This window comes from Arvicanthis niloticus, chromosome 11 (assembly GCF_011762505.2).
Source record: "Arvicanthis niloticus isolate mArvNil1 chromosome 11, mArvNil1.pat.X, whole genome shotgun sequence".
NCBI lineage: Eukaryota > Metazoa > Chordata > Mammalia > Rodentia > Muridae > Arvicanthis > Arvicanthis niloticus.
Genome location: NC_047668.1, coordinates 36253117 through 36280475, shown reverse-complemented (window position 1 = coordinate 36280475; position 27359 = coordinate 36253117). Strand labels below are relative to the sequence as shown.

The 27359-nt window shown below is 44.4% G+C and overlaps 1 protein-coding gene across 1 annotated transcript in view; it reads left to right on the top strand.

Moving 5' to 3' along the window:
• The first annotated feature begins 9205 nt into the window (after window positions 1–9205).
• The window catches only part of Pxdn (peroxidasin), a 47171-nt gene continuing 29017 nt past the window's right edge, over window positions 9206–27359 (top strand). Inside the window, exons 1-9 of the mRNA XM_034514672.1 lie at window positions 9206–9243; window positions 12210–12281; window positions 14347–14418; window positions 18190–18261; window positions 21255–21326; window positions 21657–21728; window positions 23397–23566; window positions 23833–23950; window positions 26056–26225. Of these exons, the coding sequence (XP_034370563.1) occupies window positions 9206–9243; window positions 12210–12281; window positions 14347–14418; window positions 18190–18261; window positions 21255–21326; window positions 21657–21728; window positions 23397–23566; window positions 23833–23950; window positions 26056–26225 (856 nt within the window). The remainder of the gene's footprint in view (window positions 9244–12209; window positions 12282–14346; window positions 14419–18189; window positions 18262–21254; window positions 21327–21656; window positions 21729–23396; window positions 23567–23832; window positions 23951–26055; window positions 26226–27359) is intronic.

Here is a 27359-nt window from a genome sequence, read left to right as displayed (position 1 = left end):
TTTATCTTGTCTATGCGTTTCCATTTAAAATGGAGCCAACTGCTGCTTTGTGAAGTAGTCACCCAGGGCAAGTCACATATGGAATCATTGGGATCAGGGCACAGGCTGATCTCCTCAGCCTGTCCTGCCCCATTCCGGGTGAGAAATGGAACCTGCAAAGTTCATCGTGCTCCTGCAAAAGTTGAGGATCCAAAGGACTTGATCTCTGCAGTCAGAAGGGTTCATGTCAGGACAGAAGATGAGATGGGAGGTATGGTGGGGTTAGGCAAGGGAAGAAATTGCTGATTCTTAGTGATGAAGTCCTCCAGAGGTCTGGCAGGTCAGAGACGAGGCCCATGTAGCTGAGGGGAAGGTGAGGAACTCTTCCATCATCCTAGCTCCGTGAGCCTTACACTCAGGCAGAAAGCAAGACACATTTTTCTCCCACTGAGCTCTCTGATTGGAACCATGTAGAGACAGAGGATGAGCCTTTCTTTCAACAGTCCAGGCCTTGGAAGTTCTCAGCAGGACAGGGAATCCAAAGCAAATATTAGCTACTGGGTTTACACACAGCAGAGATGGGAAGATAACTTGAGAAGGGCCATTCTTCCCGGCCCAGAAGTCTGGGTGTGCCCCCTTGTTCCCAGGACAAGGCTCATTGTTCTGGCTGGGGCAGGGATCTGATGAGGGTTCCTGGGTCATTTCCATCTTTACTCTTTGGGAAAGCTTCAGCAGTACAAGGAATTGTCTGTCATTGGACAGGGTACTGGTTATTCTCAGGCACTGAATCCCCATGGTCCTTCTATAAGGTGCCTGCAATCTTCTTGGGGAGAAGCTGGCAGATGGCTGCTTTGGACACAATTCTTTCCCCTAGAATTTTGACAAAGGGTTCAAAACCTTTGCCTTCCCTGCTGTGTGTGACACAGAGTCTCCCCTTGCCATATCTAGGTATCCTGGTCTGATGTAGGGGTGCCCCTCTGTGGCTGTGGGACTTGCTCTTATTTGTTCCATTGTCGAAAGCTGGCAACACTGCCAGAAGACAGTCTGGAGAGACCTAAGTGTGTGGAGTGTTATCTAACAAGGCCGAGGAGCTTGCTGTTAGAGTAGGATTGTCTTTGGTTACTTGTATTTGCCAACTTAATTTTTGAAAGACTTGGCGAATGCAGGTGGGGTTCCTTAAGATTGCATCTTCAAAAAAATTTTCAGCTATAAGGAATGAAGTTCTGTCCTTTGCAGAAAAATGGATGCAACTGGAGGTAGTCATGCAACTGGAGTGAATGAAGTCAGCCCTGGGAAGACAAATAATGCATGTTTCTCGCATTTGTGGGCGTAGACTTTACAGATACAAAAAAAATAATGGGTACAGGTGACATAAAAATAGAAGTAAACTGTTTAACATGACAAAAGAGACTAATGTAGCAGGGAGAGGGGAAAGGAGGCTTGAAGGGGGTGTATATCAGGAATATGTTCAGAGGACATTGTGCACACAATATAATGCCCTTATGTAACTGTATAAGTAAGGAAAACAAAAAAACACACTTGTCTTATTAGCATGCCATTTTACTTTTATCTTTAATAAATGGTAAAAATTATATGTATGCTAAATAATTTTTTAAAATAAATTTTCTTATGGTTTACCATCAGTTAAAAAAAAAAAACACCTTAATTGGATTTGTTTAATGTTTAGGAGTGACTTGGGAGTGCCGGGGGGGCTGTGTTTTGCACAGTTCTCCCTCAACTTGTTTCCTACGAGACTTGCTAGGACACGATGGAAGGCCGGAATTCTAGCCTGGGCTGGACTCGAGGGTTCTGATAACCTGGAGTTGAGGGTTTGGATGCAAACCCCTGCCTGGGGATAGTTGGCACGGGACTAATTGCCTTTTGAAAGTGAATGGCTCATAGTTTAAAGTTGTTTTCCAAAGCACTTACAGTTCCATTTAAAAAAAAAATGTTGATTGTTAAAAACCATCACCAAGACCCTAAACCTAAACCAAGCAGCTCTTATAAGCAGGGTTTGATCCACAAGCTGCTTTCATACTTGTGAGATCCAGATTGTAAGCCTTTAAAACCTTGCTGAGTGTTTATTGTTTGTTCTTAAGAACAAGATCTATACTATTGTTTATTTATTGTATTTACTGTATATGTATGACTGTCTGTGTGGACATATGTGTCACTGTGGAAAGGGGATTGAACTTAGGTTGTCTGGCTTGGCAGCAAACACCTTTACCAGATGAGTCCTCCCATTAGCCCAGTTTTGTGTTTTTTTAAGAAGCTCATTCATGAAGGTACATTCTCTTAGAGATGAGCCGTATGGTCTCACTATCTTAAGATGCGTGAGAATATCAGCAGGGCTTCATCACAGTGTTTGTACACATGGAATTTCTATCAAGCTATGGAGAGTTCACAAACTTGGACTTCCTCTGCTACAGAGCCTCGGAACCACAGAATCCCAGAAGTGTATGTAAAGTCACAGTGGGATCCATCCAAGACCCCGACAGGATGTTTCTTTCCTTTTCTTTTATTATTTGAGATAGAGTTTTACTATGTAGCCCTAGCTGGTCTCGAACTCACTTAATTAAGATGTGTCAATTAAGATGGCTGCCAACTTACAGGGATCAGCCTTCCTCTGCCTCCACAGTGCAGGCATTAAATGCATACGTCATCGAGATAGGCCTAACATGGTTCTTGTCACAGCCTTTGAAACTGCACCAAGCTTTTCTAAAACTAATAAGCTTACAAGGAGTTCCCATGGTGCATAATGAGGAATGCTTCTGGGCTAAAAGACAGCAAGTACCAGGCCCTGGAACCAGGTGTTGTGTTTGATTGCTGGATGGAGGAGACCTATGTGTGGTGTGGAGCCTAAGAGGGAGGTAGGAAGGCCTTGCTGCTTTACCTTCTCAGCAACAGTTGTGGCAGTCATTGAATGGGTCAATTTTACCAGTGATTCTGATTTTATTAGGCCTGAGGGGCCCACCAGTTGTTAGAAGAATACTCTTCACAAGATAGGAATTACAGTCAGAGTAGAGGGTGGAGGGTGGAGTTGGAGATGGAGGGACAGAAGATGCAGGAGGTGAAGTAGATGTGAATTCTAGTTACACCTTCCTGTAACTGGACATGGGAAGGCCAGAGCATCTGAGATGCTACTCTCAAAGTCCTATGCTGAGCTAATAGGAAAGGATGTCCCTTGGGGGGATTGCTTAGGGGATTGTCAGTCACAGTGTGTCTTACTTAGTTAGAGTTTCCATTGCTGGGAAGAGACCATGACCAAGGCAACTCTTATAAAGGATAACATTTCATTGGGGCTGCCTTACAGGTTCAAAGGTTCAGTTCATTATCATCAAGGCAGGAGCATGGCAGCTTTCAGACAGGCATGATACAGGAAAAGTTGTGAGTTCTCCATCTTGTTCCAAAGGCAAACAGAAGACTGACTCCCATGTGGCTAGTAGAAGGGTCTCAAAGCCCACCCCCACAGTGACACACTTCTTCCAACAAGGCCACACCTACTTCAACAAGGCCACACCTCCTGATAGTGCCACTCCCTGGGCCGAGCATATTCAAACATTCTTCTTCTTAAACCATTTGAAAGGATTTTGTTCTAAGCCCCTTGGTGATGTTGAGTAGAATGTACTCACATGTTCAAGGCAAGATGGAGCTAGACAATGTGTCCCCATGTTCAAGGTGAGATGCTGAAGAGTAAACAGCTCCTGCCTACACAGGATGGTCAAGAGGACACCTGTTGAGTTCTCTGCCTCCAAGTCCTCTAAGAGAGGAGGACTCTGAAGATGTGGAGGGTATAGGTCACGTAGCCTCTTCCCTGCTTGGGCCCCTGTGCATGGCAGTCTGTGTCTGGAAGGAGATGTTAAGAAGAACTTAAGCAAGCCAGGATAGAGTGTTGTAAGTCTCAGCAAAATGTATAATTTCAACCCACAGTATTGAAGCAAGGCAGTTCAGCATTCTGGCTGAGGCCACTTATCCTCCTGCACTTGAAGACCCTTTTCCCTTGCTGTGCTGTGCTGTGCTGTGCTGATGGGGACCTGCAGGAAGAGAATACTTGTAAACTCTCCTGTGTACTCCCCGTACCATACCTCCACAGATCATTGAAGAAGAATCATTTCAATCAGAAAATGCAGCCAATATCATTCTCAAGCACAATTTACTGAGCTCAGGAAGGACAGACAACTACATGTTCAAAGCTGCCATGAGATATAGTTTGGAGATCCAAATTTGGTCTCAAGCCAAATAAAGGTAGGAGAGAACCTACTCTACCCACAAAGTTGTTTCCTGACTTTTCCATGTGTGTACCCTCCAAACACACATGCACAGATGCACGCGCGTGAACACACACACACACACACACACACAGATCCATAGTGGAGAGGTTTTAAATGACCACGATCATTAAGCTTAAGCACATGGCTCAGGACAGGTAGGCAGCTGGCGTTAGCAGACTTCCAGGAACCAGCTGGCTGGAACCTGCAGAATTTGTGCCCACCTCCTCCACCAGCATTCATGCCATTCAGAGCACACTTCTGCTCAGACTAAATTCTCCTTCTGAGCTTTTAATGTTTCTCCAGCACATACCAAGCTCTGCCCTGCCCGTCCCATCTCTGCTCAGTTTCCACAAGTGTCATTCCAACACTGGGTAAACAGTTTGCTAAATCACACCACAGAAATTCCCTTTCAGCTGCAGACATGTGTTCAGTGGCGTGTAAAAGACAATACATTGATTCCCTCAAGCTCCTTTTATGACTTACATCTCAGGCTGTGGACCTCCATCCTCAGCAGGCTCAGCAGTGCTCAGTGATTGAAGAGAGAAAGGGGTGTCCATAGTTCCCTCGGCACACAGTCTTCCATCAGCTTTCCTTCTTCCATTATGCAAGCATTCCTCATCCCTATGGCTCCTCCTCTCATCAGTAGTCTGATGACAGTCTTGTTCCCAGGCTTGTTTTCTGTGTCCTCTCTGACTGCTACAAGCAACGACCTGCTTGTAAGTGTTGCTCTCATCTCCCCTGTGAGCTGTGTATGGAACTATGATTTTCAGTTCAGAAAGTAAGTGTGCTGTGGAAGACTGTGGCAAAAGACATCCTAACAGACAGGAAAGGAGCTAATTGATGTTTTCATTCCAGTGTGGGGAGTGATGCTGTCTTTCACCATCAAAGCACCAGTTTTTAGCATTATTTTCATTTACAGGTATTCACTCATAAGCACAGAAATTTCTTTTCTACAACCAAACACTGCTAAAAAAAAAAAAAATACAAGGTCTAGTTTTAGGGTATTTTCAGCTGTCATTCAGTAGCTATTCAGCATTTCATGATGAGGACTGCTCTGTCTGGGGCTGGTGATGGTGATGGTGTACTTCAGGTCTTGCTAGGAGAGAAGGCCTGCATCTGTCCTGCCATAATTCTGATTTTAAAAACAAGAATGTATTTAAAATATGTCCTACCAAGGAGAGGTGACATTAACTCGCTTAGATGAGTGGTGTGAGCCTACACTCGTGTGTATCAAGTCAACTGTGTCGTCACATCTAGGGCACACCCCACCCAAACTCTGTGCATTGAAAACAGAAAAACAGTCAACTGCCCTTGTACTTAGCAGCTTTTGACAGTGTGATACCAGTGATCTCAGACGTTCTCTATAGCATGTAAAGATAACTGAAATTTAACCTTACAAATCCTGTAAAATTAACCTTAAAAAAGATTGTGATGAGAACGCAGTAATAAAATCGCATTGTGTGTGCATGCCTCCAGTTCAGCTCCATGTTGCCTTACCTCTGGGGTATTTGTAGGCTCTTGCTAGTGGAAACAAATAGTAAATACTAAAATACACATCACAGCCCAGAGTGAGGTGCAGGCTGTATGGTTTTCCTACTGGAAAAGTAACTGTATATACATTGAGGCACTGACAGGGTTAAGTTCTTCATCAGTGAGAAAAGTGGTTTTGGGTCTCAGACCAAACAGAAGATACTTATTATTTTTAATTTGTTGACCAAGTCATTTTTAATATTTAAATTTAAAAATAAATGCAAACACATGCCACTTTTTAATGGAAAAAACATTACTTTAGAAGTGGTATTATTGAAGATTACAATAAATGAACTTTATATGTAATCCTTACATATGACGTTTTTGTTTATAGTTAGTTCCTTCTGGTTAAGGTACAGATCACTGAATGGGGTGTATGTCCTAGGTTATTATGGAAGGAGATTCTGAGGCAGATTTCCTAGAGAAAGATTTAAACTTGGATTTCAGATTGTGAAGATGGCTAAGTGGGTAAGAGTACTTGTTGTCCAAGCACAAAGACCTGAGTTCAGATCATTGGCACCTGGGCTGGATATGGCCATGTATTCCTATAACTCCAGCCTCCACACATGTACATACATGTGCCCTTGCATATATACATACACACACACACACACACACACACACACACACATATATATGCATGCATGTACTTACAGCTCCAGATCCCAAAACAACAACCAAACAAAAGTATTACATCTTCATCTTATTTTTATTATTTTATAGTTCTGTAATAAATTATATTTTTTAAAAAAGTCATATTACATTTATTTACTTAGTATGCATGCACTTGCACATGTGTGCCTGTGTACCATAGTTTGCTTGTAGACGCCAGAGGACTTCTGGGTTGCTTCTCTCCTTCTCTCAAGTGATGCTGGGGAATCAAACATAGGTGTCAGGTTGGGTGCAAGCTTGGCAGCAAGCACCTTGACACCCTGAGCCATCTTGCCGGCCTCATGAATTGCAGTTTTGGTATTTAATATAATCATGAATTAGAATGCTTCTTTGCAAGCATTAGGTTTTGCTATTCTGGTAGGTTTTGTGTTTCCATTGAGATTTTGGAATAATGGGGGAAATATGTAAACATTAAAAGCAAAACATTTCTTTATGAACCTTTTTGCAAGCGTTTTAAATTCAAAGCATGATTCTCCCTGTATCCTGATGCTGAGCTGGAGTGGAAAATTTTGTATTTCATTTTTGACCCTTATTGAAGTCTCTTTGCACTTAGAGGGCTGGTGCCAGTTCAGAGGTCAGTGCTGTAACTTGGTGAAGAGGAGAAAGGGTGCTTGTATTGGCTGATTTTGTGTGTCAACTTGACACAAGCTGGAATTATCACAGAGAAAGGAACCTCCCTTGAAGAAATGCCTCTATGAGATTCAGCTGTAAAGCATTTTCTCAATTAGTGATCAAGGGTGGGAGGGCCATTGTGGGTGGTGCCATCCCTGGGCTGAGAGTCCTGGGTTCTATAAGAAATCAAGCTTAGCAAGCCATGGGAAGCAAGCCAGTAAGTAATATCCCTCCATGGCCTCTGCATCAGCTCCTGCCTCCAAGTTCCTGACCTGTGTGAGTTCCTGTCCTAACATCCTTTGGTGATGAACAGCAATGTGGAAGTGTAAGCTGAATCCTTGTTTCTTTGTCATGATGTTTTGTGCAGGAATACAAACCCTGAATAAGACAGTGCTATTGAGAGAGGAAGAGTCTGGAAGGAGCCAGTAGCTAAGTCTTCCAGAACCTTCTCGTGCACTAGTCTGTGCTCAAGCCCAGTTCCCACACATTGCATTTTTTCCTTCTGCTGTGTACAAAATTACAGACTTTGGCAGTTTCTAGTTTCTGAGTTCTTACTTGCCATATAAGGGAGCTTCCTCTAGCCTGATTCTAATGCCCCCGCTTCCCCCTAGCCTAGTGTTTATTTCCTTAACCTAATATCCCAGGGCCATGTCTTTAGAATAGAACCTTGGTTATTGTTATAGCCAGATAAGGATTGTGTGGCAAGCCATGATCTTGCCCTAAAAATCACTGTGTAGGGAGGGAGCCTTTGAGTGATTGCCTATGCATTCTAGGGCCACCCAAATGTCAAGCCTGCTTAACAAACACGTTGACACTGGTTTGTGCCATCACTACAATCCCTGAGTTCTGTGGGATACACAAGTACAGTTGGTACTCAAGGTTAGTGTTTGTAGTGCTGCTCGCTTGGGTCCGTGCCCTGTGTGGCGTGCTCTCTGATCTCACATCTAGTGGTAGTTATGATCTAGTGTCCAGGGTTTAGGAAAAAGCTGATATTCATAACAAAGAGTTTCTGTATGGACTCTTCTGGGGTTTGGGTCCTAGTGGCAGCAGAGCACTCAGAGTTACTCTCTCTGAGGTTCACTCTCAAAGATGCTTTTAAGTAATCATTCTGGTTATGGCCTTCCCAGAGCTCTGTGGAATACACCTCCATTCCTGCTTCATGCCAGCTTCATGGGGGGAAGTTTAAGACATTCATTATTTGCTGGGGAAATGTTTTTTCCAAACCATGAGGGTGGGCTCCAGATGGTCTGAGCATTAGCAAGTGGGTGGGAATCACTGTCTCTGTGGAGATCAGCTCACTTTCCCCACTCCTGAATCCTCCCTCCTGCCCCCCTCCTGGCCCAATAGAGTGAGAACTGAGAGCCAGAAAGATACTTTAACTAACCGACTTTCTTTTTTTTTTCTTTCTTCTTTCTTTCCTTTTTGTTTAGAGTTTTTGGTGGCACCATTATCATTTTAAAAATAAGAGTTCCAATGTCATCTGTATTGTGTTAAATCTATGATGAAGAGGCGAGACCCCACACTCCAGTTCTCCATAGTCTGTCTCCTGAGGCATGTGCAGATGTTTCTGTAAAAACAAATGAAGGGTTGATGTATTCACACTTAAACTTCACAGCAGTGATAAGTGGACTAAGGGCTGGAGAAGAAAGAGATGCAGCAGCAGCTGCTGCTTGTACACACATGTGTGAATGTCATTTCCATATCATGCATGTGCACACATGTACAAATATATATGTGTGCTGTGACCTTCCTAGCAGACTGAAGAGCATTGTTTTTTGAGCTTCATCTTGCTTTCTCTGGAGAGTTTGCTAAAAACACATGCTTCTGCCCTGTCCCATAGTTCCCACTTTGTGCTGTTCGGTGTGACCTGAATTCCCTTCTGAAAGTCCCCAGATGCTACCTCCACCACTACCTTGCTGCTGACTGGGGACACTGCAGGAACCTTGTGAAGGACAGCCTTCCCTATGGCTACCTAAATGAGCATACATTTATGTAGGCAGCCCTGTCATGAGCTTGCATGTCCTTGAACTTGCCTCATACTTGAAAGGGTATTTGGCTCCTCTTGTAATATCCCAAAGCCATAGCATGTAGAATTGAAGCACAGGACCATCTGTCATCTGTCCTTCCTTTTCCTCATTAAGATGACAATGTTTGAAGCTGTCCCCAGTGTCTCCATGAGGTATGGACATGTAGACTGGATTGTCAGCCTGCTCCAATTCCCTGATCATGTCCATTTCAGCTTTTCCTTTGCTGTGGTCATCAGAGGGAAAAATACACAAGGATAAATATTTTGTCCTTCTACTTGGGTATCTTCCAATGTTCAGCTTGGCTTTCAAGGTCCAATTTCTGCAATATTAAATATGATGCAAGTTCTGAAGAGTGAGCTTTTCATCTCAGTTACCCTTTGCCAGGTCTAGAATTCCACTTTGGTTTGTAGTGGTTTCAGTTTGTTGGTTAAGAATCCTGTTTTGTTGCAGAGGGGACCGGACCCTCTGACCTTCTTAGCATCAGGCTGTGATCGGCAGTCCTTGACTGCTTATGTACAAATTGTGAAATCACATTCTGAACTTGCACCAGCTTTGTCTAGCAGGAATGCATGGTGACTAAGATGCAGTCACATAACAAACAAAAAACAACTCAGATACCATCTTATCCAACTTTCCTTGTCAAACGTACTTAGATTTCAGTATGTGATCACTGGTGTGCAGTTACACCATAACCATCTCAGCTCTGACGATGGGCCAAGTGCTCAGAGCCAGCCCTGTCTTTTGAGACCAGGGGATTGGTGGCCTCAAGTCTAGACCAGGGAGGATATCTTTCTTAGGCTTCATCTTAACATACCAATCTCTTAGACCTCATATATGCTTTCTAGCTTCTAAGAGATTCATACACATTGTCCTTCTGTCTTGTGAAATAGAATTTGATAGAGAGCTGAAGTTCAAGATGGTGTGTGTCTGGTTTCCTGAGTGTGTTTTCTTGACTATAAGTAGTGATGTGCAGCACAACTTCCGGAATGGATCTTCTGTCCAACGCTTGAGTCATGTCAGAGCTTCTCCATGTTTGAGATCAAGCCTGATTAATCAGGTTTCATTTCTTATTATTTTATTTCTTACTGGTCCTTTGGCTTCATCTTTTCCACAGATCTTTCCCCTGGGCTCCAACCTTTCTCCTGACTGTTCTACATCTCCCACTGGATGCACTGTGAAGTAAAATCTTACTTGAGTGAAAACATCTGTCAGTGCAGAGGAGGGCTAGCCAGGGCAAGAGCAGAGTTCCCAGCAAAATCTTAGGAGAAAGTGAAGACATGGAGGCCATGATTTACAGACTGTAATGAAGCTGTGCTATTATGGGAGCAGAAAGGCAAGCAGCCTTGACTGTCCCTTTGCCGGGAGAACTTGACAAGAGCAAGGAAGAAGTGCGGGGAAGAACCACCTCCCTCTGCTGGCTCCTTAACCAGACAGTTCACTTAGTGACTCAGACACATTTTCTAAAGTCTCTTTTTGAATCCTAATCTGGGACTGATTCTATAAGTCACTGGCATCTATTGAGTATGCATGGAGTAATTAGATTTCTTACAAGACAATAAACACTTCAGGTCTGAGGATGTTCTAGGAGACACAAGTTCTCATTGCTTTGGCCTCCTGTTATCCCAGGATCCCTGTTCTGTCCCAGAGCTGACAACAGAGTACTCCATATTGGGTGGTTTAACCAGAAGTGCACAGCTCCTGGTGGAGGCTGGACCCCTAATCAGGGAGCCCCCCTCCCCTCTTCACTTGACTTACTCTTCCCTCCTGGTAGACTTGTGACTTCACTAGATGCCCCCATCCTTGCATATTTGTCTCCCTCTTTCCCTTTCTATGAGGATATCAGCTGTGTTGGGCTGGGACTTACCTTTCAACTTGATGTCCTATAGAAAGACCCCATCTTCAGACACAGCCACACCCTGAGACACTGAGGTTAGGATTTACATACATGAGTTCTGGGGAAACACAATAAAAATCCCTATCAAAGTTGGAGAAGGAATTTTAATTTTCTAAGACAACTTATTAAAGATACGGGCTTCTTTATTACTCAATGACTTTCACATGTGTAAATTTAGGTCTTTTTTAGTTATTTATCCTGTGTGTGTGTGTGTGTGTGTGTGTGTGTGTGTGTACAACTTTCTGTGTGCCATTCTGTACCCCTGGAAGGTAGAGGACAACTTCTCTCCCTCCACATGTGGGTCCCCGTTGTCAGGGTGGTGGCAAGTGCCTTACCCCTGAGCCATCTCACCAGCCAGCCTATAAATGTACTTTTCAGCTCAAGCTAGGGATGAGCTTCCTGTGAGGAGTGAAGCAGATGTCTGCTCATTTTCACCACCTGGTTGCCCAGCGGCCTCTGACTCGACTCTGCCCTGTCTGTGGGCCTATCACACTCTGTATGAGTGGTCGCAATCTTCCCATGCTTGCTCTAAGCTCAGCTCTGTTGGGCTCAGAGCCATCTTCGGCTTGACCATCTCAAACTCAGTGATTTTTCCTCTCTTGTCCCTGTGTGCAACCTACATATGTGTTCCTCCCCAGGGAAAATAAAGACTGGTTTTAATACTTTAATATTAGCAGAATTCTGCTTATCTACTTGTTTGGAAATGCCTGTCTGTAGTCCGTTCACAGGATGGCCTTCTTTTCCAATTCTCCTGCTGAGATGACTTTGTGCTTTGGGACAACCAGTAAGTCCATGGAGATAACACCTTGCCTTGCAGCTGTGTTTCTGTTCTTGCTGGTGAATGTTGATGTGTTTCTGTGTTCACAGCCTGTGTGACACCTTAAATGTATATAGATCTACCTGTGTGCGTTTACCTGAGACTTTTTTTTTTTTTAAAGGAGTTTGCTCAGTAGATTTGGCCAGGGCTGGAATGTGCAGGGAGTTCATTCCTGGCATTTTTTTATGTTTATCATTTTTTAAAATCTCCTCACACTTACCTGTTAAGCAGATTAAGTGTAATGTTGTTCCTTCACTCAGAGGAATATTTCTATAATGAGAGTTTACCCAGAATGGTGGCCTGTGTGGAGTAATTTTTATAATGTCTTTTCATCTTGAAGTCATTTGTTTAAGGAGAACAGCTGTGCATTTTCTGTCATTAAAATAACATTTACTCTCTCTTCACAGAGATCTTCGGTTCAACAGAATCAGAGAGATCCAACCTGGGGCATTCAGGAGGCTGAGGAACTTGAACACACTGTAAGTTAGAGTGTGTAGTTAATAGCTAGTGAGAGAGCAAAGAAAGGCGGTTGTCCTGTGGACCTGTGGGTAGATGGCAAATGCTGTGGCTACCGAGTGCCACAGTTGGTGGGGGCTTTTGCCTACTTTATTAGGTTCTTTTTCCTACTGCCCTTATCTCTTCTAACCCCTCAGCACTAAATAGGAGAGAAAGAATGTTAGAGGGGAAAGGGGGCACCGGGTCTCTGGCATTTTTATACTCTCTTAGGAGTTTCCAGAATTCCAAACTGTTTTCAGATGGCAGAATCATGCCCCTGCCAGAGCAAGAGACAAATCATAGTCAGCGGCTGTGGACAATTTAAAGCAGCCCCATACCCTATACCTGGAATTAAAACAAAAACATAATCACATAACATAACTGAGTCTTTTAAGAAACCAGTTCTCACTACAAGTGGGAATGGGTAAGGGAAGCCAGGATGGTAGAGATCTGTCTGCCTGCCCTTTGTGTATAGACCGGCATGTATAATACCGTGGACCCCCAGCTGTGCTTCAGCCCACGTTCTTGCCGATGAATGCCGAGCTGAAGTGTCTTTGTGTTAACCACAGTGTTCTGTGGGGAGCCGACAGAAAGCGGCTATCATCCTTGCAGCCATCTTGAGCCATATACTCTCACCAGAGACTTAATTGCATTAGCCCACAATAGCTGAGCATACTCTGATAACATCTTGCTTTAGATACCCAGGATTTTCCCTTAGGTGTGTGAGACTTAAAGGTGTGTGACTTAAGGGCATGACTTAGAGATCAGATTTAGAGACAGACAAGACCTAAGGACATGATTAAAGGTGTGACTTAGAGGCGTGGCTTAGAAGTGAGACATATAAAAGGCGAGAGGCAGACAGGAGAGTTCAGAACAATTTGGAGTAACAGAATCAGACACTTCAGAGAGTACAACTTGGAGGAAGAACTTGGACACAGTACAACTTGGAACTAGGAATTAGGTTATACAGTACAACTTGGAGTACAACTTGGAACTAGGAATTAGGTTAGACAGTACAACTTAGAATACAACTTGGAGTAGGAATTAGGCGTTGAGGAAGAAGACACTTGGACTAGAGAACTCAGAAGAAATTAGAATTATTAGACATTAGGCACTTAGCACTTGGAGAAAGAACTTGGAACTTGGAGGAACTAGGGACTAGGAACTCAAGACTTGGGACTAGGAAGAAAGACCAAAGAATAAACGGGATTGAATCACACTCTGTCTGGTCTCCATTCTTCGAGTTTATCCCCACTCTCTCTCTTGCTGAACCCCGACCGGCAGACCGGAGCTGCTTGGGGCAGTGCGGGCTAATAAGTTAGTCCCCAAGGCTTTTGGCAGTGCGGGTTCCAACACTGACAGAGCGGTCCGTGGCATTTCTGGCCCCCAAGTGTGAGGCAGCTCAGGCCCCAACAGTGTTCTGTGTTCACTGGGCTTCCTGTAGGACTCACCCTCACTTCTCACCTCCCTTTGCTGGCCGCGCTGGCCTTCACCTCTTTCCTGTATGGCTGAGGAGGATTGTCATCTCCTGAGCTCAAGCTGGCTGCAGACAGGGCTTTGGAGCCACAGTAGACTTCAAGCTCTTTGAAGTACACTGGACACAGCTAGAAGCTTCTCCCAGGGATAAGGAGATAAGGAATCACTCAAGTCTTGAAGCACAGAGTAGGAGGTGGCTCTGCTCAGCTCAGCTTCTCACCTTGTGGAAGAATGGCAGACCCCAGGGACTGACATCCTGTATATGCATGATTGTGTTAGACTGGCCCCTTAGTCCTGCCAGACCAGAGACTCTGGGAGGTGGTGAGCTGAAGATGCATGCTTTTATGTCAAGGAAAGAGGATTTACTTCTTTAGTGTATATCATAGTGGAAGAGGGCTATCTAGTAACCATAGTAACTCAGGCTGGTCCTGGAGCTGGGATTTAATGACTGCTGGCAGGCAAGTCTGTACTTCATCATTTTTTGACCCTTCAGTGGCTGTAGAAGTAGTTTCCCTTAATATAATTTGGAAGTGTTTTTGTTTGTTTCACCTCTGCTGGCATTTTCTTTCACAGGCTTCTTAACAACAACCAGATCAAGAAGATTCCCAATGGTGCATTTGAGGACCTGGAGAACTTAAAATACCTGTAAGTTAAGGGTCAGCTCTCTACTGCACAGCATTCCTCTCTGTCCTTAGAGTATGTAGATGTAAAACCAAGATCTGCTCTGTTTGTGAGTTACTATAAAACCATCCCAAATGATTTTTATTTTCAGAAGGTGAGTGAAACTCTAAAACATGTCATCAGCATAAAGTGATGGGGTGAGGTGGGCTGAGTGACGGACACACATGCACTGCCTTTGTTGGCTGTGGTCTGTCCTGTATAACTTTCCAGGTTGCGGGGGTGGGGGTGGGGGTGGGAGTTGCTGTGGTACGCACAGCCTCCTGGGATATAGCCACAGGGAAATGCATTTTGTAGATTTAAGATCTCCGATGCTTTTCCAGCTGTAAGTGGGTTATGACTGTAAATTTGCTAATTTCTTTGGAGTGTCACTAATCCCTGTTAATGTCTCACCTTCCTGACTTTGCTTCTTCTTATTTGTATCTAGTGACATTGCTTTTACTTTTCAATAATTCACTTTTATCATTTAAGTCATCTCTTGCTCGTTGAAGTCAGCTCTGAAGTTTGGAAAGTCATCACTCTTTTTAAAAATGTTAGGAAGCCAGGACTGGTGTTTGTGATTCTAGTACATGGAAAAATTGAGGCAAGAGGACACCTTGAGTTTAAGGATAGTTTGGAGTCACACCGGGATATCCTGTCTTGTACTGCCTTAGTACCCTGCCCAGACACATACTATAAGTGGGAAGGACTTGGGAAACATGGTGTTCTATGGGTTGTGCCCATGTCCCTCCAGGTCAGAACCACATGTCACCCACATTTAGTAAATGGATGACTTCCCTAAGTAAGCCGTTTTGTTAGTTATTTTTGTTAGAAATCTATACCATATTGCATATAAACATCTGTAACTTGAGCTGATTTTCAAAACCAAATCATTTTGGTTTTTTTTTTCTTTTCTTTTTTTTTTTTTTTTTTTTAGTGTGAATATATACTGGAAATCTGTTTTGACTTTAGATGTCAGTGGACCTCCCGACAGCTCTGTTTGTTGACATACTCTCCTCAGTGAAATTGTTGTGTGCAAACTCTCTCCGCAGCTTCTTTGGCATAGAGTGCTGACTTTCCTCACGGGTTCTTGAAGCCAGGATGGCAGGCTTCTGTTCTCGAGCTTTCTTGTAACCTTCTTGCTGTTGCTGCCCAAGTTCCACCGGGGAGCTTTGATTTCCTGGAGTGACACCTAGATGGTGTCAGCTGATGCCAGCATGGGGGCTGTGTGTGTGTGTGTGCATCTGTATTTTTAACTGTTTTATGTTCCGTTTTATGTTTTCTTCTGTGAATACACTCAGTATCAGGAGGAAGTCTGGGCTTCTGTTTTCCACAATGTCTTTTAAATCATCCCCTCTGGCCTTCTCCGGGACTGCTTTCCTTCCCAGCTGCCATGTCCTGACTTCGCCTCTCCCTTCCACAGTGAGACAGCTTAGAGTGTGAGCAGGACAGTCGGTCTCAGTAGAAATGGGTCACACTGAGAGACAAGCTGCTAGGACTGGAGCCTAGTGCCTCATGCAGCCTTATGCAAGTCCTGGCTAGCTTCATCCCTCAGTTCCCTGGGCTTTCATTGGGAGAGTACTTTTATAATCACTATAGTAATGTATTTTATTTGGAATTATTTAGAATATGTCTAAAATGTGCTGATTATTTTAACCTTGTGTATTTTTAGTCAAAACACGTTTTTGGACTGTGGGTAGTCCTTATTTCCTGGATCTCTGTTGCCTCTAGTGAGGCATTGGCCACCTACCTCACTCATATTTCTTGATAATGAGATGGCCTCCTGAGGCAGAGTCCATGGTACAGGGATCAAGTGTGTGAAATAAGAAATTACAATTAATTATCAGAACATCAACTTTTTTATTCCTAAGAAAGTGCATTGTGTTTCAGTGACTTTAATTTTGTTTTTTAAACTTGTATGTGTGTTTGTGTGGTACTGGGCATGGAATCCAGAGATTTGCCCTTCTACCTTTGAGCTGTCCTCCCAAACCCTACCAGTATCTTTATAAACACACATTCATATCTATTAGTTGAATTTACTTATTTTGTATATCCTTCAGAAGGACTCCATCTTTCTGAAATGGTAAAAGGCAATGTTCTTTGGTATTTTGCTTAAAGAAGAAGACAAAGGAGGCAGTGGTAACTCAGGCCTTGACCAAAAAATTTTCTGCATAATTAACTCAATGGATCTATTTAAGAAACTGGGGTGTATAAAGGTTGAGTTTTTACTATAACTACATGGTTTGAAACACCCTGGAGGACCAATGCCTTTATGGCTTTTGTCGTAGCTGCTGGGCTATTGATGGGAATGGACAGGTCCTGGAAGGCTTGTGTTACAAGTCTGTGGTTCTTTGAGTACCACTTTCTTGATTTGCACAGAGGGAAAAGGCAAGAGCATCTTTGGTGGGTCACAGCAATTAAAAACTGGGCACTTCCAGTCCCATGAAGTAGGATTTTGTACAGTCAACAATGAATGCAGTGACTGATCTGACCCTGGACATGTCATACCACAAGGATTAAGGCAAAGAATATTGTCCGTTTGTTTGCTTTTTCTTACACATATTTTTGTTAGTTGCCATCCATGGCAACTATTTTAATTTATATTCTATTTTAATTTTTTATTTTTATTACTGTTAGCACAGAAAGCACTTGGTTTTACTATGACATCTTCATACCTATGTGTCATTATATTTTCTCATTTGTTCCCAGACTCCCTTGCCCTCAGTGTGTCTCCTCTCCAGCTGGTTCCCTGCTGTGTTTTATTACTCATATGCATTCTCTCTCTACTTCTCCCTTAAGGGGTCATATTCTGCTCTTATGACATCCTTCCTAGTCATACAATACACTATGCACACGTGCTCGCGCGCGCACACACACACACACACACACACACACACACACACCATATTTATAAACAAGACACATCGTAATGCTAGATGCTGAACCATTGACTTGAAGTATAAGTTTTTACCTAACAGGAAAACATGGGAGAAGCTTGCTATCTGGCTTGCCCTTTCTGTGTTACAGGTGAAAACAAACCAGTTTTAATAAAGGACAGTGCAGACACACCAATCCGAGAGAAAGAGCAGAGAGCCATCTCTTATTCAGTGTGGCTGCTGAGAACTGAGTTATGAAGTGAGAGCCAGCATGTCCACATGCTGAGATGTCACACTGAGGTAGCTCTAGCACACATGCTGTTCCCACACTATTGATGAAGGTCCCCGAGTTAGGAACTTCATACAGTGCTCACTTTTGTCTTGACATACAATTATTGATTGTTTTAATTTTAACCATTTAAAAATGGAAAGCCCTTTCTGAGGTTGTAGGCCATTCCCAAACAGACTCTGTGGTATACATGGCTCTTGGGTTCTGGGTGGGAGAGAAATTCAAGATGTCTTCAGACACCCTGTTATTTTTAGAGCTGTGCTGGTGTGTCTGTTTAGTAGAAAATGCTGGTTATGATCTTATAATCGATGCCTTTTACATGTGTAGGGGAATCACTTTCTCTTCCCCAGGCTTTGACGCAGATGTCAGGACTTGGGTAGTCACAGTAGGAGAATCTGAACCACTTGCCTTTGATCCTTGAGGTGTAAGAGAAGTGACCGTTGAGAGTGGCCTGGTACCTACAGTGTGATGTTTCATTTGTACCGTCATGCAGTCATTGATTTTAAACTGTTCTCCATGTGTCAACTCAGTTCTTCCCACCTGGAGTTGAGAGCTCGTGTGTGCGCTAACACTCCTCCATGTTTCTTGTTTCAGCTATTTGTACAAGAATGAGATCCAGTCAATTGACAGGCAAGCATTTAAGGGACTTGCCTCTCTAGAGCAACTGTAAGTGTCCTCCATGCCATCTGCCTTATTGCCTCCCACAGGGAGAGATGACTGATTGCATGATACATGTCCGTACTTCCTGGGGTGCAGGGAGGATGTGCATGACGAGGAGAAGCATCAGTGGGCATTTTTCACCCTCTACGCCCACCTTGCTCCCCTGCGCCCACACAAGAGCAAACATTGCTGTGTTTCTTCTATGCATCAGACCCTGACCCTGCACCCACTATTTCAGGAGCAGGGACAGAACTTGCTTTCCTGTCTATCAGTAAGAACTTTGGTGTTCACATGATGGTGGAGACAGATGTGTAAACAAGCAGGAGATAGATGGTCTATCATGATAGGAGTGTCCAGCATGGGACATGTGCAGTTTCAATCATGAGGTCATTGTTTTGGAGAACAGAAGCCTTACGTCCCCTTGTAGTTCTGGTTAGTGGGTGTTGAGTGTGCCAAAATGCTCTCTTTAGTCAGCATATGAACTGGAATTTATTATGAAGTCACCCATCATGGGTTTTTTTTTTTTTTTTTTTTAATTTTAGGCATAAAGTTCCAGTAAAATTATGGAGGATTTTCTGGTTTATGTGCCTTACTGGGTGACATTTCACTCAGTAAGCTGAGGCAATCCATGTGGGATTTCAGGCCATTTTAGGTCTGCAATTTCATTGATGGAAAACAGCTGTTAGATTACTGCAAAAGTAGCCTTGCACTTGAGGCCTGTGTGTGTGTCTTCCCATGATACACTGGAGGACCGGCACAGCTGGGTTGGGGCAGTAGCAGGTAGGGCCATGGGCTGCAGCCCACATGGTGCATCTATATCCACATTTTGTGAGGTTCTGCATAAATTGCTTCAGACAGATGAAACAGGGAATCCAGATTTTTGCAAAAACTCTTGGAAATATCTAGAGGCTTTATAGGTGTGGGAGTTTACAAAGGACACTTTCTGTTTTCGTGCAGATGTCACAGCACTAACCTGGCAGTGAGTCCACTGAAGGAGCCCAGCCAGGAGAAATTAAGAACAAGAGGACATGAGTGGCTTCCATAGCCAGTGGGGGTTTCTGCTCATTGGGGACAGAGCAGGATCCTGAGTCATCGGGGATTTTAGAAAACCCTAGGCTAGGAGAGACAGGTTGCCGCCGCTGGGGTATGGCTTTCTTTCTGAGAACTGAATGCTGTAGTGAGATTGGGGGAATAACCCCTTCCATGTGTGAAGAAAGGTTCAGGTCAGTGTGTCAAAAAGGACTCAGGCCTCAGGCTCTCTCTGATGTTTGTGCAGGGTCTGTGACTGGGAAAAGAGAGTTCCTGCTGACTCTGCCTCAGACTCTATCCTCTCCTGCAGAAGATGCATGCTCTTCGCACTCAACAGGGACTGTGGGAACTGTGAGGCCATGAAGGCCTAAATGAAGAGCCCAGGGGCAGTACTTCTCAGGGGGCCCTTGTCAGCCTTGTCAGCTCCAGAGTTAGTAGCTGATTCAGCAAAGATATTCCATATGCATGAAGAGTCACTCCTTGTGCTCCATTTTCTCAGCCATCCAGAGAAGGCTGATGGTGTCCAGAATCTACTCAGAGTCCCAACAGTCCAGAGTTCTGCAAACCCTGCAAGCCACTGTCCTTGATGCTTCTTGGGACAAGATGTCTAAGGCCCACCTGTTCAAACTTCACTGCAGGCTAAAGGGCTTTGAACACAAACCACGATACCTTATATGGCTCATGAATATCCCTCTTTTTTTTCTTCTTGTTCTTCCAGCTTAGATCAGCACTTAGGTTTAGCCGGATACTCCCCAGCACCTCCCCAGTGTTGATGGTTTATGTGAGCTGTAGGGCCTGGGGACCAGAGGAATATGTGTGCTGGTCTCAGCTGCCTAGCACACACCAACAGGCATACATGATGGGGAATGAGGATGTCTCTTTGGTCCTGTCTTTTTTGGTATCCTTGGATCAGATGATGTGCTGGGCCAATCACTAACATTGATGCCCTTTTTCTTTCTTGTCTTATAAACACTTTGTCATATGGGGAGTGAGGGGCACAAACCTGTACACAAGAAGGGTCATGGAGACCATGGTACTGTGTGCCTTAGGAGAGACAGGTGGGCCGTAGACTGCAGCCCTCTGAGATTAGGAGGCTCTGGACTGGTTCTACCTGGAGAATTACCAGGGAATGAACCCATATGTGGTCCCAGGAGTAGCAGTAATCTCAGAGTTTATATGGAGTTGTGGTGAGGAAGGCTGCATGCTGCTTCTGCTGCTTGTTTCTGTCTTTGGCCCTTCATTGAATAAGAGCATTTGTTACCATGAGTGGGGGCTTCTCTCTAGGCCAGAGAAGTCTGAGTAAGAACTTGATTGATGTTTTATTGAACAACAAAAAAAAAAAAAAAAAAAAATCCCATCATCCCATAGTTGAAGAGCAAACTACCATCCAGGAGAACGAAATTAGTTACATCCCAAATTGCAAATTGTTTGGACTAAGGCGACATCTTAAATAGGAAACAGTATAGACTCTGGATATTCAGTATGACCTGAGGACCTCTGGGAAGTTCATCACTTCATATGACTTAGAGCTGCTTATCTCCTGCCTGGGTGCCTGGTTTTGTATCTGCAGCATTCTTAGTGTCACATGGAAGCTTTGACAGTTTCAAGTGCAGGGGTCCTGTGCATGCACACAGACAGGGGTCCTGTCTGCTAGGTTGCTTTTGATTTTTCCTTGTTATCTCTCGCTAGGTATTTTATAAATTAATGTGAAGTGGCTGGGCCACGATCATAGCACTTGGGTTCCTGGAGGCCCAGGGCTTCTTAAGTCCTGAGGTATTGTCTGTGGGTCATCCAACTCCAGGGCAGCCTGTTTGCTCTCACTTGTGTCCTCTTGTCTCCACACACCGTGCAGAGCACAAGGAGGTACCTAGTGATATGTGGATACGAAGTGAGGGAAAACTTTGGAGCCAAAACTCTGGGTTGGCAAAGGTCGGTAAATCGTTCACACTGTGCTGCTGTTTATCCCCTAGGTACCTGCACTTTAATCAGATAGAAACGCTGGACCCTGAATCCTTCCAGCACCTGCCGAAGCTGGAGAGACTGTGAGTTCTGCTTTCTTCTTTAATCTGTAGTCAGGCCCTAGCTCCTGCCGTCTGAACAGTCAACATCAGCTTAATGCTTCCATGATGCTTTGGTGTAGACTCCAACTCTTGGCCAATAGTCAGAAGTGGGACTCAGGGCATGGTTGTAAAATAGGAAAGAAATCCAATTCTTTCTTGAAACAAAGCACATAGCTGTCAGATCCACTCATTAAATAAATACAGTTGATAAGATGTGTGGTCTCTAGGGCACATGTTCACATGTTAAGGATGTTTTTGTGGTGGTGGTGGTGGTATTTTTAAGTAGCTTTGTTCTGTTTTCTTTCTCCACAGGTTTTTACATAACAACCGTATCACACACTTAGTTCCTGGGACGTTCAGCCAATTGGAGTCCATGAAACGGCTGTAAGTGTGTATTCAGATATCTGTATATCTTCGGTGGTCATGGGAGGCCTTCTCCCCTAGTTCTCTCATTTGGCCCTTTCTGTGGACTGGGCAAGCATTTCCAGCTTCGGCAAAGCCTTAAGAGACATCTCTATGCCAGGAAGGCAGGCCTGTTAAACCTATTTCAGTGTGAAGAGGCAAGCCTATGACTTGTTATGTGGCAGCAGGCTGATCCTTTAATAAGGATCTTGAGACAGTTTTTTAAATATGTTTAAATTCCCCCAATTAAGTTTTAATTGCAAGGTGCATATTTCACTGGTGAGAACGAAAGCCAGTCTGGAAGCATCTCCGTGTGCATATGCCCAGTACCTATTCTTGAAATCCACTTACTTGAATAAGCAAACTGATGCCTACTCAGTTTTTAAGGCCCCCAGAAGTAAGCTTTGCATACTTAGTATTGTAAGGGAATTGGGGTATTTTAGTGTTAATGGAGCTATTTAACAGCCTGGATTGTTTTCTCTGTGCCCTTAAGAGCACTTGCCCACTCAAGAAGTTCCTGGAATGTGTGGTGTCTGTAATGGACACCCTCTCATAGACATACATTTAGGTAAGGCACCAATGTACATAAAAGAAAAATAAACAATTAAAAAAAAAAAGAAGTACAGGGAGAGATTGAAGGCATGTGTGTAGGCAGGGCAGGCTTCACTTGCACAGCCTGCTCACACATGCTTGAGATGGTGCTGTGTCTCCAGTCTGGTTTCTCCTGCCTGTGTCCACTCATATCCACAGGCACGGCATCTTTTCCTGTCTGTGTAGTCTGGTCAGAGGCTGCTGAGGCACTGCAGCTTTACTTAGCATCTCTACCTTAGAAGTGGTAGAGGCAGGTTTCATCTCTGAGTGAGCTGTTACTTTATCATCCGTAAGACAAAGACTCTTTCTTCAGGAAAGAAATCAGGCAAGATGAATCCATCACTTTAGAGTGGGAAGATAGGATGAAAACTCACCGTTGGTAGGTAAGAGGGAGGAAAATATTGCCAGATAAATGGCACAGAAAGCAACCCAGGAGGACCCAGGGCGAAGGGTAGGGCAACCAATGGACTAGCCTGTAGGTGGATTTTCCTATTCGCAGCCTCAGAGAGACACACTCCTCTTTTAGAGGCATGTCAACCCTTCTAACCCAATACATTCCTTCCTTTGCTGGCTTTACATTGCTCAAACAGGAGCATCCTAGATTTGGAGATAAGCTGAACCCATCAGAGTTGGCCTTGCCCCTCAGTGGCCTCACTGAAATATCCTTTCCCAAGGAGCAGTCGAGATGGTGTATGGCCTTCTTCCAGTTGACTCAGCTGGCTAGGGTAGACTAGACAGGTGTGTCATGGTGAACCACCCATCCAGACTCACCCACTGCTGCCCCCTTGGTCCTAGTATGGCTGTAGGCTCTTTCTATTCAGAAGTGTATTGCAAGCTGGGTGCCCCAGCAAGTAGTGGCTCTTTCCCCACCCAGTGCCCGTCTCTTGTCTGAGCATGGGGTACTGCATTTTGTTTGCCATATCTCCTCATCACGTGATTAATGCCTAGCTACTCATCTTTGGCATGCCTTAAGGCTCCAGACCCTGGAGGTTGATCTATTTAGGATGGCTCAGTGTCTCCTTAACTCCTTGGTGTCTTCTTGGCTTTTTCTTCTCACAGGCGATTGGACTCAAATGCACTTCACTGTGACTGTGAAATCCTGTGGCTAGCAGATCTGCTGAAGACATATGCCCAATCTGGCAATGCACAAGCAGCAGCTACCTGCGAGTATCCCAGACGCATCCAAGGACGCTCTGTGGCTACCATTACCCCAGAAGAGCTGAACTGTGGTGAGTGTGTCCTGGAGACCCTACTGAAGGACCAGAATGACCCCAGAAGTCCAGGCCTATCCCCAGTTCACACTGCAGAAGAAGGCTTGTCTTCTATCATTGAGGGCTGAAACTCTGGAAAGACAATCTGTCGTTTTTTGTTGGGGGTGTCAGTTCTGAGATGTGTATTCAGACCTTAAGGTATCATCCTGCCATGAGGAATCTGGTTGGGGTTCTCATGCATGTGAGCCTCATGTTTCTCTGTGGTGCTTGTTCCTTGCATGTAGAAAGGCCCCGGATCACCTCAGAGCCACAGGATGCAGATGTAACCTCAGGGAACACAGTGTACTTTACCTGCAGAGCTGAGGGCAACCCCAAACCTGAGATCATCTGGCTTCGAAACAAGTGAGTTGTGTTGGAGCAGAAATGTCACTGAAATCCTGGGGACCACATCAGGAGCCCCATGTACTCCCATGGGGCTCCCCACCCTTGATAGACACCTTCCCCTTCTATGTAGGAAGGAATAAAGGAAAAAAATGATTCCTTATTGTCCCTCTTTTACATAACAGATGCCTGGGAGACACTTTTGAGCCTGAAGTGTTTTCTCTCCAAGGGATTCGTTTCACTTAAGCCATGGGTCCCTTTCCCCTGGTCAGCCAGTGACCTGGCAGCATGGTGGAACTTTCTTGCCCCATCAAGTGAAGTACTGCGTGCCCATTTCTGCCCACTTGTTCTCTGGCCAGGGCCTCTAGTGTTTGGCAAAGTGTTTCTAAGTTTTGGACCTGAGCCATAGTGATGAACTGCCTGGGGTTGGGGGCTATGATGAGTCTACACAGGCCCCGTTGGCTTCTGGAGTCATACCCTGAGTGAAGGAGCTTCTCTTCATTCTACAGACAGAGGTGTGACTGCCAAACATCTGGCAGCCGTTGCTCATGGATGGCAGAAGGGGTCGCCTGTCTGCCTGAATCTGGTCCCAACTGTTAGGAGCATTCCTCCAGCTGGAGCTGAGAGTTGGGTGTTGGGTTTAGCATGGAAAGGGGTGGACGCAGAGAGGTAGAGAGGGACACACATGGTTAGGGTTGGGACAAGCAGGGATGATCATGATACAGGGGCAGAAACCAACGTGGGAATGAGGTCATGGTGCCTAGGAGTTATAGTTAGAAGATGGAATTCTTAGAGGGAAATCCTAAACACAAAACCATTGTATCCTTGCCTCTTAAATCCATTTGTACCACGAGGCATCTGCCTGAGCAAGGACTGCTTTCATGGCCTGGCTCCCAGTATGTTTATGCCAAGCTCAGTGGCTGTGTTCAGTCTTGCGGAAGCAGAGAGACCTCCTTGAGAACATTACTAGTGGAATTTCGGAACAAAAGGTTCAGACACTGACTGTCAAGTCATCCTTGTTCCAGCTGAGACTTGGATTCCAGCGCAAACATGAACTTCTCTTAAGTAATGCTCTGTTAACAGATGAAACAGATGGGAGAGTACCCATTCAGTATTTGAGAGAGGTCAGGGACACAGTAAAAAGATGCATCAGCTCAGGATTGCACTCTTAAGTTGGTTACATTGATACGGATCAAAGCTGTACAGGGAAAATATGACCTACATCCAGCCATTTAAAAACCTCCATGTCATGGGTAGCTCTGTGGCTGAAAAGAATTAAAATTTAGGACTGACTACAGGAGGAATTCCAAGGTGTTAGAGGTTTATATTAAACAGAAGAAGAGTATTAATGTGGCTCAAGATTTTCATACCTTCAGTTTATAAAGGAAAGACAGTGCTTAAGTTAAAATTACAAAAATAAATATGAAAGACCTTGCTTGAATCAAAGTCCCAAGGCCTGGCCTCTGGTGCCAGCTCTGCTTGTTACTCACTGGGGAGGTTCCCTGGCATTCCTGCTCTTGACCTACATGCCCCCAGGAGTTGCTGCCATCTTGGGAGACTGAGTCAGAAGCATGCTCAGATGAGCGAGCTAAGAAAGAAGGACTGGACCAGAGGTTATTTTGTTTGTTTGTTTGTTTGTTTGTTTGTTTGTTTGAGACAGGATCTCATGCATCCCTGGCTGGCATCCAACTTTCTGTGTAACAGAGAGTGGCCTTGAACTTCTGATCTTTCTGTCCCTACTTCTCAAGGACTGATATTATAAATGTAGGAGCCATGCCTAGCTTCTTCCTTTTAAGTAAACAAAACTATGTTTCTACATTTAAAAAACAAAAAAACCCCGTAATTTGCAAAAACAGGGAAATGTTTAATTTACATTTTCCATGTTTCTCTTGTTTGGAATTAAAGCATTTAGATTGGCATGTAACAGTGATCACATATTTGTAGTTTTCTAGATGTGCTTGCTAAGTCACAGTTGCTGAGGGGCACATATCTGGAAGGTTGTTGCTCTTAGTCTCTGACTGGCTTGTGCTATGTACATTCCTGAGCATCAGAGCCTACTGTCAGCCTGACCCTTCAAGAGGTGCAGTATCCTCTTAGGCTGAGTGTACTGATTTCTGTCGTTATAGTAACGAGCTGAGCATGAAGACAGATTCTCGCTTAAACTTGCTGGATGATGGCACACTGATGATCCAGAACACACAGGAGGCCGATGAGGGTGTCTACCAGTGCATGGCAAAAAACGTGGCTGGAGAGGCGAAAACACAGGAGGTGACCCTCAGGTACTTGGGGTCTCCAGGTAAGTGAAGGATAATGCAAGTGAAGGTTACCCTAACTACCCACTTCCTCCTTTCTTTGAACTCCAGTTCAACGAAGTCAGAGATGGTAAGATTCCTATGCCAAGTGTCCCACAAGACTTCTGAAGCATAGAGTCATAGGTCATTTAGAAGCTCTGAGTTAACTACCACAGGCAAAAGATGGCAATGGGGACCTGGAGAGACTGGCCATGCCTCACTGCAGGACCTGCACAGCCACATCAAATCCATACTTCTTATCATTGAGGCTTCTGTTTGCCAAGGGCTTTGATTAGTTCAAAGAAAATTTTAAAATATTGATTTTTTTTTGTTTAGTATATCCATGCTTAAGGTGCTAGCATATAACATGCTAAGGTGTAAAAAGTCTGTCTAAACCAGAGGAAACACAGCTGCGGCTTTTATGCCTCTGCTACACATGTACGAGCCCTGCTCTGTCTGTGGCCTGTGTCTACTGTTGATCCAGGCAGTAGGACATCATAAGCCTTGGACACCAGGGACATGTGCAAGTGGCGGTGCTTCACAATACTGGCTGTAGCCTGAGTTCTGTGAAGCCTTCCTGCTGCCCTGGCTTTGTGTACAAGCTAAGCATCTGCTTTTACTTAATGTCCTATTTTTTAGACCTTTGTAAAACCAGTCTGATAGCAGTGCGCCTGATTCTGAATTGTTTAAGCTGTTTGTTCTTTATGACTGTCTTCTTTGTCTTGGTACATCCCAGCAGTGATCAGTAGTTAAATATTAATAATTTAGAATGCCTAGCTGCTTAATTTTGTTCATAGGAAATCAAGTAGGAGATTCGAGTTGGATTAGAGCCCTTAGGCAGGTAATTTTCTGTTTAAGTTTGGCCCCAGGCAGCTAGCATCTTTGCAAGAGATACTGCTGTCACCCTCTAGAGAGAAGGAAGACATGAGTCCTGGTCATAAACAACGGTGCACATAAGCAGCAGAGGTGACCACGTCTGGGTCTGTGGTAGTTGAACAGTGACGTGTGTAATGGGACACAGGGAACAGGGTAGGCTTGGGTAAAAACTTACCTGAGGAGAGAATCCAGGATAGCTCTGTGGCCTGAGCATTCTGAATTCAACTCCCTTTAATATGAATTGTATTTCTTCTTCCAGCCAA